At 47.6% G+C, this 12319-nt stretch overlaps 1 protein-coding gene across 1 annotated transcript; it reads right to left on the reverse strand.

The window, feature by feature from the left end:
• Positions 1 to 5444: 5444 nt before the first annotated feature.
• On the reverse strand, positions 5445 to 7058 carry LOC139439948 (endogenous retrovirus group K member 6 Gag polyprotein-like). The gene has a single exon (XM_071218382.1). The coding sequence runs from the start codon at positions 7056 to 7058 to the stop codon at positions 5445 to 5447; it is 1614 nt and encodes a 537-aa protein (XP_071074483.1).
• Positions 7059 to 12319: the final 5261 nt, after the last annotated feature.

Consider the following 12319-nt stretch of genomic DNA (forward strand, 5'->3'; position numbering starts at 1 on the left):
AGGTCTCGCGGGCGGAGAGGGCGAAGAGGACAGTGGGGAGGGGGCTCATCGGTGGCGAGGCGTTGGTAATGGACCTGCACGAAGGAGCTGAACACAGCATTGGACACAGCCTTGGCTTGATCTTTGGCAATACTGAGCACCCTCTTGATGCCCCAGGGGCCCACAGTGAGAATCAAAATGACGACAATGAGCGGGCCCAGGAATGGAAGGAGGTAAGGGAGGAGGGCATGGAAAAGGTTGGAAGAATAGTTCGCGTTTTCTCGCTCTTTGCGGCGTTTCTCTAGTCCCTCTTGGACTTTTCTCAGATTGTCCTCGACTAGGCCAGTGGAGTTGGCGTATACACAGCATTCTTCTCCAAGAGTGGCACAAAGACCTCCCTCTTTGAGAAGGAGGAGGTCGAGGCCGCGGCGGTTCTGTAGGACTACTTCGGAGAGAGAATTAAGAGACTCTTTTAGATATTTTACAGCTTCGCGAAGATAGGTGATGTCTTCATCAACGGCCTGTCTGAGAGATGAGAGGGCAGAAGACTGCGTGGCGAGGGCAGCGATTCCTGTGCCTGCCCCGCGAGACCCAGAAGGGAAGCAACAGTTACGACTGCAGTGATTGGTTCTCTTTTTAGTAGGTGGAGAGAGGTCTGTTTGCGCAGCAAACGGCGGAAAAAGTCAGTGTCAGAGTGGTAGAGGACTCGAGGGGTGAGAAAGATAAGCACACAAGTTTCATTATTAGCATCGAGGGTGGCGACGTTGAGGCAAGGGGTTAGTCCAGTGGAGGTACAAAGCCATTGAGAGGTGTTATGAGGAATTAAAAATCTGGTAGTAGTGTCGGGAGAGGAGTAATCAGAGCAAACACTAAGGGAGGGGTGAGGGCCCTGACGAGAATGAACACAGTGTCCTGTGGAGGAAACAGACTGAAAGGTTAGGGGGACAGAGGAGGCGTTCCAATTGCATTCGGCGGGATTCCGTTCAGAGGACTCGCTGAAGGAGAGGTTGGTGGCGACAGGTTCATAGAGAGGAAGGGAGGGGGAGAGGCAGAGCCAACAGTTCCGAGTGAGGTTGGGGTAAGATGTGTTTAGGGAGGTGTATGAGGCATTGATTAGTTTGATGAGGGGACTGGAGTACTGAGTAGGGAGCAAGTGAGGCTTAGGAGCATGGGAGCTGAGGGAGGCAGTGGTAAGAGGGGTACCAGGTGAGGGAGTGGGCGAGGTGGAGCGGAGCGGGGGTGGAGAAGGAGGAGGAGGCGGTGCCTTAGGAAGGTTGAGAACTCGATTTGGGCCTATTGCAGAGGGACGTGTTGCAGTGGTTGCATGGCGCTTTTGTATGGTGAAGAGGCTGCCGTGGTGGTAGCCGTGTGCATATAGGCGAGCTCCCCACGTGCGGCCAGTCAACCATTGGTCATCATTGGGATTTTTGATTGAAAACGTGATGCTGGCGGCCAGGTTGGTTTGCAGGGGGGTGGTGCTTAAGAGAGAGAGATGGGAGTCTCGGTTAGGAGGATTTCGCCAGCCGTAGGCTATAGTTTCACAGCCCCAGGAGGGGCAGAAGAAATTTGTTGGGTCTTGGCAGCCAATGGCGGAAGCTGGGCAGATATAGAAACCAGTGGCGGTTGAGACTATAGTCTCTTCGCGAGTGGGGCCAGGTTTTTCGCAATTGACAAAGGAGCGCAGGTTTGCTGTTTGATACTTGGGCTGGAAGCCGGCGAGCTGGCAAAAGGGCAGGGTAAAGGAGGGGGCACCTGCAGTTACGTTGAAGGAGATGAGTTTGTCAAACTGAGAAAGAGTCCAGTTGAAAGGTCGGTGATTCTGATTGGCAGCGGCTGAGAGGGCGAAGAAGGCCAGGGTGCAGGGAATGGCCATGAAGCTGTAGAGAGGCATCACTTGATGAGGCAGCATCTGTGGAGATAAAAGAAAAGAAAACTCCTATCTCTCCACTCATGGCGAGCGGGTGACATGAGGGGGATAAAGGGGGTGAGGTAAGGGTTAGACGCATTTTATGAGGGGGCGTCTCCAGATGATGGCTGGTGCTGGATCTGGGCGAATGGGGCGACATCTGGGCCACATCCACTGTCAATGTTATCTCTCACTGAGGGCATAGGGTGCTGATCGTTTGCTGGGACTAATGGGTCAGTGGCAGGTCGGATGCAGCGCCCAGGAATCCAGAGAGGTTGCGGCTCAGAATCTGGAAAGACACAAGCAAAGCCTCTCCCCTGTGCTAGGAGGGGAGCGGGATCTTGCCAACGATTGGTGGCAGGGTCTTTCCAATGGACTTGCGAAGGCTGCCACATTGGCCCCCAGTGCTTGTGGGTGGGAGAAAGTCCTTGATTGTCAAAGGTTAGAAGATTGTGGTGAATGAGGCAGGCAGTCACAACATCCGTTGGGGCCTTGTGGGGGGAGGAGGCTCTCTCTTTCTGAATGAGCAGTTTGAGCTGTTGATGAGTACGTTCGACGATCCCTTGTCCTTGTGGATTATACGGAATGCCGAAGTGATGTGTGATGTGATACATTTGCACGAAGCTGGCAAAGGCAGCACTATGATATGCTGGCCCGTTATCTGTTTTGAGATCCCATGGGACCCCCATGAACAGAATAGCTTGGCGGAGCGCTTTGATGCAATGCTTGGCGCTTTCCCCTGCGAGGGGGACTGCATAGCACAGATGCGAAAAGGTGTTAATTGCTACGTGAAGATATTTGAGGCGGCCGAAGGGGCTGACATGAGTGACATCTAATTGCCATCTTGAGTTTGGGCGGAGGCCGCGGGGGTTGACGCCCTGAGGCTGCAAAGGTCCAAGTGGCAGCAAAGGCGCACAAGTCCGGCACGCATGCACAAGGTGCTTGCAGGTTTCAATAGGTATATCTGGAAAGAGTTTCTGGATGGACCGTGCAGAGAAGTGAAACTGGGAATGTAGAAGCTTGGCTTGGTTGACAAAGTCTCCAAGTCGCGGTTTATAGGTGGAGTCTTCTCGAAAAGTGACTGGGTTTATCTGATGGGTGGACACGGAAGCGTCAGCGAGGTTATTTCCCTGAGTCAGAGGCCCTGGTAGGCCAGAATGGCTTCTAATGTGAGCGATGAACCAGGGCTGTTGCCGCTCTTCAAGCAGTCGCTGCACAAAGGCGAGTGCCCGATCGATGTTTGATTCACTTGGCAAGAAAGTGGCAAGTGGAAGGCTACGACACACTTGAAGAGTGTATAGGCTGTCAGTAAAGATGTTGAGAGGCTGATCTGGGTGGAGATTGAGGACTGCAGCGACAGCTAGAAGTTCGCCTACTTGAACAGAAAAGTCATTTGCGAACAGCAGTTGCCGTGGCTCAGAAATTTTAGGAGTGTATATGATGGCTGCAAATGCCGTTTTTGAGGCATCTGTGAAGGCAGTGATGGCTGAAGGGATTGGGTTCCGTGCGGGCAATGGACGGAACGGGTTGGAAAATGCCAATTGAGACATTCCCTGCAGCAATCGGTGATGAGGATAGTGGTTGTCAAAGGAGCCGCGAAAGAGCTCTACCAGGCTTTGCATTTGGGCATTGTTCATGATGAGGGAGGTAACTTCCTTGGCATCTAAAGGCCAAACAATGGTGTGTGGCGGGATGCCATACGTTTGTATGGAGAGAAGTACTAAGTCAGTGGCCAGCGCGATCCAGGCCCTTGTAAAAGGGCAGATTTTCGGGAGTTTGCTCTTTGACGTATGCAGAAAAAGGAGAGGGCCATCTTGCCACAAGAGGCCTGTGGGAGTGATTGGCGTTGGCAGGACTAAAGCTAAAATTGGAAGGTCGGGGGAGAAGCGCTCTAGGCGGCATTGTTGGAGAGCGGCACTGACCTGTTGGACGGCTTCTCGGGCAGCGGGGGTGATGGTGACGCTGCGAGTGGCTGCAGTTGGTGGGCTATCCTTGGTCTGCAAGAGCTCGAAGAGGGGCTGCATTTGTGCTGTTGTGATGGGAAGCACCGAGCGAAGCCAATTAATTTGTCCACAAAGCCGTTGGAGCTCAGTGAGTGTCATCTTGTGAGAGATGTGAATTTTTGGACTCGCAGGTTGAATGGACTGGTGAAAATGAAAACCCAAGAACTGAAAGGGAGGCTGGAGATTGATTTTGTCTGATTGCACTGCAAGCCCGAGGTTGGAGAGGCTTGTTATGGTTGTTGAGAGTAGATCATTGAGGAGCGCATGGGAGCTTGCTGCCAAAAGGAGGTCATCCATGTAGTGAAGGATGTATGTGTGCTCTGGGTTGAACTTGGAGCGCAGTGGCTCCACGGCGTGGTTGACATACAATTGGCATATAGTAGGACTGTTGCGCATGCCTTGAGATAGCACTTTCCATTGAAATCGCTGCGCTGCACCTTGGTTGTTGATGCGCGGAACTGTGAACGTAAACCTTGGACAGTCCCGGGGATAGAGGGGGATAGAAAAAAAACAGTCTTTGATGTCGATGGTTGCTGCATGAAAATGTTGAGGGACTGCGGTGGGATGCGGGCATCCTGGCTGAGGTGATCCCATTGGCTTAATATGCTTGTTGATTTCTCGGAGGTCGTGGAGAAGGCAGAACTTGCCTGTGTTTTTCTTGTTAATGACGAAGATTGGCGAATTGTAGGGACTGGTGGACGGCTCAATATGCCCTGCTTGTAATTGCTCTTCGACAAGGGCAGAGAGAGCTTGTAGCTTGTGAGCTGGCAAGGGCCACTGCTCGACCCAGATGGGCTCCTCTGTGTCCCATTCCAGAGGGATAGGGTCAGGTCTTGAGATGGGAGCAGTGGCCCCTATAAGGGGGGGGGGCAGCGCAGCTGAGAAGGCTTCTGTGGTGATTCGAGCTTTTAGCTGGCTGAGGACATCTCTCCCCCACAGGATGGTTTGGACTGAAGAAAGGACGAGTGGGCGAATTTGGCCTTCGTGACCTTCTCGGTCGCTCCAATGAAGAGGCTGGGATGTTTTCCAGGAGGTAGCGGCTCCCGTGGCGCCAATGACTTGAGGGCCAGTCTCGAGGGGCCAGTGATTGAATGCAGCGACTTCGAAGGGAATACAGGAGACTTCAGTGCCAGAATCTAAGAGTCCATCGAGCCATTGCCCATTTATCTTAAGCTCTAATGAGGGTTTTTGATGACGCGAGATAGGCATTGTCCACATTATGGCTTGGGAGTCTTCCCGAGGACCTCTTGCGGGCGGGGCTGAGGCCTGCCCCGCTGGGAGTTTAAAGGCTGCTGGTAGTTTTGGATGGCACGGCAGTCACGAGCCCAGTGATATCCTTTTCCACAGTGTGGACACGGCGTAGAAGGGCCTCTCGGTCTTCGCGGTGGCAGGGCGGAGCGGGGTGCTGGGCCTGGCTGAGGGCACTTGCGGATGAAATGGCCGGACTGACCGCACCGAAAGCAGACGGAGGTGGGAGTAGATGAAACGGCCATGGCAGAAGCAAAGGCAGCAGTGAGCGTTTTGACTTGCGGGTCAACGTCGCGGCAGGCGAGAACCTATTCGTGGATATCTTTATCACGTATGGGGAGGACCACAGCCCGGAAGGGCGCAAGGCATCCATCAATGATGAGCTCTTTGGCGAGTGCGAACTGAGCATCTTCACTAGAAATTTTTCGCTGGCAAGCTTCCAGGACGTGGGCGACGGATGCTGGGAAAGTTTCATTGGAGTCTTGAAGCAGTTGTGCGAGCTTGGTGGGCTGCTTGGTGGAGACCAGAGAAAAGGACCGGTGGACGAGGAATTTTACCCGGTGCCAAAATCCTGGGTCAATGTGTAGATATGGACGAGGGTCCGCGTAGTTGTTGATCCCCGTATACGCATCAGGTGGATCTAAGACGCCAGCTCGGGCATTTTCCACTACCTGCCGGTCAACGGCTGCTTGGTAGTGAGCTCGCCATTCAAGAAATTGACCTGGCGTTAAGATGGTGCGGGCTAGGGAAATCCAGTCGTATGGGAGAACGAGTTGAGTTGCCAGCTCTTCAAGGAGCTGCGTTACATAAGGGCTGCCGACTCCATCTTCTTTAACAGCTTTGCGGAGGGTCTTAACTTCTTCCGCTGTGAAGGGCAGCCAAGTTTGAGGTCGTTGCGGCGTAGGCTGCAGATTCAGTGGGTAAAGCTGGGGGGTATGAGAGGGTACCTCGCTAGGAGTAGGTGGAGGGCTACTGCCATACGGTGGTGGCGAGGGATAAGCGGAAAACAAGTGAGAAAATTGCGGCCGGGCAGCATTTTGACGACAACAAAATGGCAGCGGGGCACTTCCGGGCCAAGATGGCGGGGAGGCCGCGTCATTTCCGGGCGCCGGCCAAGATGGCGGAGTAACTGCGTCACTCCCGGGCACCGGCCAAGATGGCGGAGTAACTGCGTCACTTCCGGGCGCCGGCCGAGATGGCGGAGTAACTGTGTCACTTCCGGGCGCCGGCCGAGATGGCGGAATAACTGCATCCGGTTGTGACCAAAATGGCGCGGGGGAAGTTTCCGGTTTAGCGGAAGATGGCGACCGTACAGTTTCCGGGGCAGAGCTGGATGCTGACAGGGCAGGAAGAGGCGGGTAAAGGCGGGAAGAAGCGCCTTTGTTCCCGCCGGCGGGCTCCGGTCCCGGTGAAGAAGAAGCCGGAAGTGCGCCATTTTGGGCAGAGGTGGAGGAAGAAGGTGGAAGTTCGCTATTTTGGGGAGCCGCAGGAGCGGTCTCTGTGTGCTGCGGGGAGCTCGGACGGGGGGGCTCATGCTCGAGGGCGGCCGCAAGTTGGTCAGACAGAGAGTCAGTGTCGGCGGACTCATTGGGATCACAGTCTAGAGGCTGCTTGGGAGAAGCCTCATGAATAGTCTCGGATGGGGCACCGAGGAGACAGGCACGGATGGCGACGAGAACGGGTAAGAGGCCTGGCGGGAAGGAGCGTTTTTCATGCTCCATTGCAGAGGCGACTCGATCTATGAGTCGCGAGTATGTGTCCGGGCTCCAGAGTTGGCAAGTGGCGAGCCACGGATTAAAGGGGAGCAGAAGGTCCCAGTATTTTTGGAGTTGCCGCAGGGAGACGCGGACTCCATTGGTGTCGAGCAGGGCGGCGAGGGCCCTGACTTGCGGCGCCTGACGCGTAGATAGAGAGGCGCCCATGTTGAAATAGAGACAGGACGACGGTGAGGGGTCCCTACCTGGAGAACGAGGATGGACCGTCCGATTCACAGCAGCAGCAGCAGCAGAGAGGGGCCGGGGGAGGAGCTTCCACGTTGGGCGCCAAAATGTTGCTGAGCGGGGAGTTTCCCACCTCGCTCAGGCCCTAGCGTCGGGGGGGGGCTGCTCCAGTCGAACCGCCAGCGGGGGTTGCTCTGGGGGAGCAACGGCTCTCCAGGTGTGGGGGACGCGCGGTTGATAGAAAGAACCACGGAGACTGCCTGAGCGCAGGAACAAGTCTGCTTTATTGCGGAAGTACACTTGGTTATATAGGGTTGGGTAGAGGGAGGGGTAGGAGCTAGGGTGGGCTAGCTACGGGGTGGTAGAGGATAGGTGGAAGTGGGCAGATGGCTGTGAGGTAAGCAGTGTCTAAGGAAGGAGGCAGATAATGTGCTGGCAATGTGGGCGGGACTGGCGGGAAGGACCACAAGGGCTGGAGGGGGAAGATAACAACGGCTGGGAGAAGGGGTGGAGAGAGGCAGTAACAGCTCACAACCCTCTTCTCTCTTTCTGTCTCCTGTAATCCTATCTTCCAGGCTCTAGCTATGCGACTCTGATCAATTTGCTTAATTCATATCAGTGAAGTCATGTAATATTAACATTTGTCCTTCAGTGTCTGTCATACTTCACCCAAAATAAGGTCTTCAAGAGTCATCCACTTTATCCCATGTGTTAATATGCATTCCTTCTTATAGCTGAGTAATATTTCACTGTATATATATACCACAATTTGCTTATCCATTCATCTGTTGATGGACATTTGGGTTGTTTCCAACTTTGGCAATAGTGAATAATGACACTATGAACATTGGTGAGCATATATCTGTTTGTGTCCCTGCTTTCAATTCTTCTGGGTACATACCCAGCAATGGGATTACTGGATCATATGGCAGTTCTATAGTTAGCTTCCTGAGGAAGCACCAAACTGTCCTCCACAATGACTGTACAGTTCTACATTCCCACCTGCAGTGGATAAGGGACCCCATTTCTCCACATCCTCTCCAACAATTGTAGCCCTCTGATTTTTAATACCCACTAGTCTAATGGGTGTAAGATGGTATTTCATTGTGGTTTTCATTTGCATTTCCCTAATAACTAGTAATGTGCATCTTTTCATGTGCATTTTAGGCATTTGTATTTCTTCTTTGGAGAAGTGGCTGTTCAAATCACTTTCCCACTTTTAAAATGGGTGGTTTGTCTTTTTATTTTTGAGGTGTAGGATTTCTTTATATATGCTGCATTTTAGGCCCCTATCAGATATATGGTTACCAATATTTTCTCCCACTGAGTAGGCTGACTTTACACTTTCTTGACAAACTCCTTTGAGGTGCAAATGTTTTTAATTTCATTTATCTAATTTACCTAATTTTTCTTCCACTGCTCATGGTCTGGGTATAAAGTTCATGAAGCCATTTCCTAATAGAAGATCCTGTAGATACATTATCTTCCAAGATACTTATGGTCTTGGCTTTTATGTTAAGATCTTTGATCTATCTTGAGTGAATTTTTGTGTAAGGTGTGAGACTGTGTTCCTCTTTTATTCTTTTGGATATTTATATCCAGTTCTTCAAGCACCATTTGTTGAAGAGGCTAATCTCTCCCAGTTGAATGGACTTGATGTCCTATCAAATATCAGTTGACTGTATATGTGAGCATCTATATGAGAACTCTCAATTTGGTTCCATTGATCAGTATGTCTATTCTTGTGCCAATGCCATGCAGTTTTAACCACTGTAGCTCTGTAGTATGTTTTATTTTTATTATTATTTTTTTAAGATTTATTTTTTATTTATTTCTCTCCCCTTCCCCCTCCCCAGTTGCCTGCTCTCTGTGTCCATTCGCTGTGTGTTCTTCTGTGTCCACTTGTATTCTTGCCAGCAGGAATCTGTGTTTCTTTTTGTTGTGTCATCTTGCTGCATCAGCTCTCTATGCGTGCGGCATCACTTCTGGGCAGGCTGTACTTTTTTCACACGCGGCGGCTCTCCTTACGGGGCACGCTTCTTGCACATGGGGCTCCCCCATGCGGGGGACACCCCTGTGTGACACAGCACTCCTGCGCTTATCAGCACTGCACATGGGCCAGCTCACCACATGGGTCAGGAGGCCCTGGGTTTGAACCCTGGACCTCCTGTGTGGTAGGTGGATGCTCTATCAGTTGAGCCAAATCCACTTCCCGGTAGTATGTTTTAAAGTCAGGTAAAGTCAGGTGATTCCTCCAATTTCATTTTTCTTTTTCAATATGTTTTTGGCTATTCAGGGCCCCTTGCCCTTCCAAATAAATTTAATAGTTAGTTTTTCCAATTCAGTAAAAAATGCTGTTGTAATTTTTATTGGGATTGTGTTACATCTTAAATCAGTTTGGGTAGGATAGGCATCTTAATGATGTTTCATTTTCCTATCCATGAACAGGGAATATTCTTCCCTTTATTAGGTCTTCTTTGATTTCCTTTAACAATGTTATATAGTTTTCTGTGTAGAAGTTGTTTTCTTCTTTAATTAAATTTATTCATAGGCATTTGATTCTTTTAGCTGCTATCGTAAATGGAATTTTTTTCCTAATTTCCTCCTCAGATTGCTCATTATTGGTGTACAGAAATGCTACTGTATTTTGAACATTGATCTAATAACCTGCCACTTTACTGAACCCATTTATAAATTCTAGCTTTTTTGGAGATTTCTCAGGGCTTTCTATGTATAGGATCATGTCATCTGCAAATAGCAAAGTTTTTCTTTTTCCTTTCTAATTTGGATGCCTTTTATACATTTTCTTGCATACGGGCTCGAGCAACTACTTCTAACACAATGTTAAATAAGTGCAGTTACAGTGAGCATCCTTGTCTTGTTCCATATCTTAGAGGGAAAGCTTTTAAGATTTCACCATTTAGTATGATTTTAGCTGTGGGTTTTTGATATATACCTTTTATGATAATGAGGAAGTTTCCTTCTATTCTTATCTTTTGTAGTGTTTTTATCAGGAAAGGGTGCTGTATTTTGTCAAACGCTTTTTCTGCATCTATAGAAATGATCATGTGATTTTTTTCTTTCCATCTGTTTGTATGATGTATTACATTGATATGTTTTCTTATGTTGAACCATCCTTGCATACCAAGGATGAAACCAACTTGGTCATGGTGTGTTATTTGTTTGATGTGTTGTTGAATACAAATAGCAAGTATTTTGTTGAGGATTTTAACATCTAGGTTCATTAGAGAGATTGGTCTGTAGTTTTCCTTTCTTGTGACATCTTTGTTTGGCTTTGGTATTAGGGTGATGTTGACATCATAGAAAGAATTAGGCAATGTTCCTTCCACTTCTATTTTTTTAAAGAGTTTAAGCAGGATTCATGTTAGTTGCAGAATGTTTTGTAGAATTCACCTGTGAAGTTGTCTGGTCCTGAGCTCTTCTTAGTTGGGAAGCTTTTTATGACATATCCAATCTTGCTTCTTGTTATTGGTTTGTTGATTTCATCAATTTCTTCTTTTGTCAATGTTGGCTGCTTGTGTGTTTCTAGGAATTTGTCCATTTTCTCTAAAGTATCCATCTTTTGGCATACAATTTTTCCAGGTATCCTATTATGATACTCTTTATTTCTGTGGAGTCAATAGTGGTATCCCCTTCCTCACTTCTTATTTTATGTATCTGCATCTTCTTTCTTTTTTTTCTTTGTTAGTCTAGCTAAGGGTTCATCCATTATATTAATCTTCTCAAAGAACCAGCTTTTGATTTTATTTTTTCTAGTGCTTTCTTATTTTCAATTCCATTTAACTGTGCTCTAATCTTTGTTATTTCCTTCTTTCTACTTGCTGGGGTGTTAGTTTGTTATTTTTTTTGATATTCCTCCAATTGTGCAGTTAAGTCTTTGATTTTAGCTCTTTCTTCTTTTTTAATGTAGGCATTTATGGTTTTGAATTTCCCTCTCAGCACTGCTTTTGCTGCATCCCATAGGTTTTGATACATTGTGTTGTTATTTTTAGTTGTTTCAAGGTATTTACTGAATTCTTTTGCAATTTCCTCCTTGACCTGCTGATTGTCTAAGATTGTATTGTTTAACTTCCATATCTTTGTGCCTAATCTGCTTCTCTGCCGTTTACTGATTTCCAGCTTAATTCCATTATGGTCAGAGAAATTACTTTGTATAGTTTCAATCTTCCTGAATTTATTGAGAGTTGTTCTTTGGTGTAGCATGTGGACTATCCTGGAGAACGATACATGTGCCCTCAAGAAGAATGTATATCCCATTGTATTTGGGTGTAATGTTCTGTATATGTCCAGTAGGTCCAGATCCTCTAATACATTATTCAAGATCTGTTTTTTTATTGATCCTCTGTCAAAATGTTCTCTCTAATGGTGATAATGGTATATTAATGTCTCCCACTGTAATTGAAGAGGCATCTATTTCTCCACTTAGTTTTTCCAATGTTTGCCTCATGTATTTCGAGGCACCCTGGTTAGGTGCATAAATGTTTATGATTATTCTTTCTTCTTAATAGATTATCAGTTTTATTAATATATAGTGTCCTTCTTTGCCTCTTACAATAGTTTTGCATTTAAAGTCTATTTTGACCAATATTAGTATAGCTAATCCTTTCCTTTTCTGTTTATTGTTTGCATGTAAAATTGTTTTCCAACCATTCGATTTCAACTCCTTGCATCTAAGGTGAGTTTCTTGTAGACAGCATATGGATGGGTCATATTTCCTTATCCATTCTGCCAATCAGTGCCTCTTGATTGGAGAGTTTAATCCAATAACATTCAATGTTATTACTGTCCAGGAATTACTTACATTAGCCATATTTTCTTTAGGTTTATGTATGCCATACATTGTTTTAAGTACTCTTTTTATCTTTTTAGTTATTCTTACAAATAATTTTCTTCACTACACTCTCCTCCAACCCTCTCTCTCCTGTTTTGTTTTGTTTTTTTTCCTTTTGACCTGCAGAACTCCTTTTAGTATTTCTTGAAGAGCAGGTTTCTTTTTTACAAACTCTCTTAATTTCTATTTATCTGTGAATATTTTGAACTCTCTCTCATTTTTGAATGCCAGTTTTGCTGGATACAGAATTCTTGGCTGACAGTTTTTTCTTTTAGCACCTTAACTATATCATACCACTGCCTTCTTGCCTCCATGGTTTCAGATGAGAAATCAGCACTGAATCTTATTGACCTTCCCTTGTATGTGATGGGTCACTTTTCTCTTGCTGCTT

The sequence above is a fragment of the Dasypus novemcinctus genome, chromosome 11 (assembly GCF_030445035.2).
Source record: "Dasypus novemcinctus isolate mDasNov1 chromosome 11, mDasNov1.1.hap2, whole genome shotgun sequence".
Taxonomy (NCBI): Eukaryota; Metazoa; Chordata; class Mammalia; order Cingulata; family Dasypodidae; genus Dasypus; species Dasypus novemcinctus.

Bases quoted from the DNA above. Each gene is read 5' to 3' on its own strand.
- LOC139439948 (XM_071218382.1), bottom strand. From the start codon at position 7,058: ATGGGCGCCTCTCTATCTACGCGTCAGGCGCCGCAAGTCAGGGCCCTC.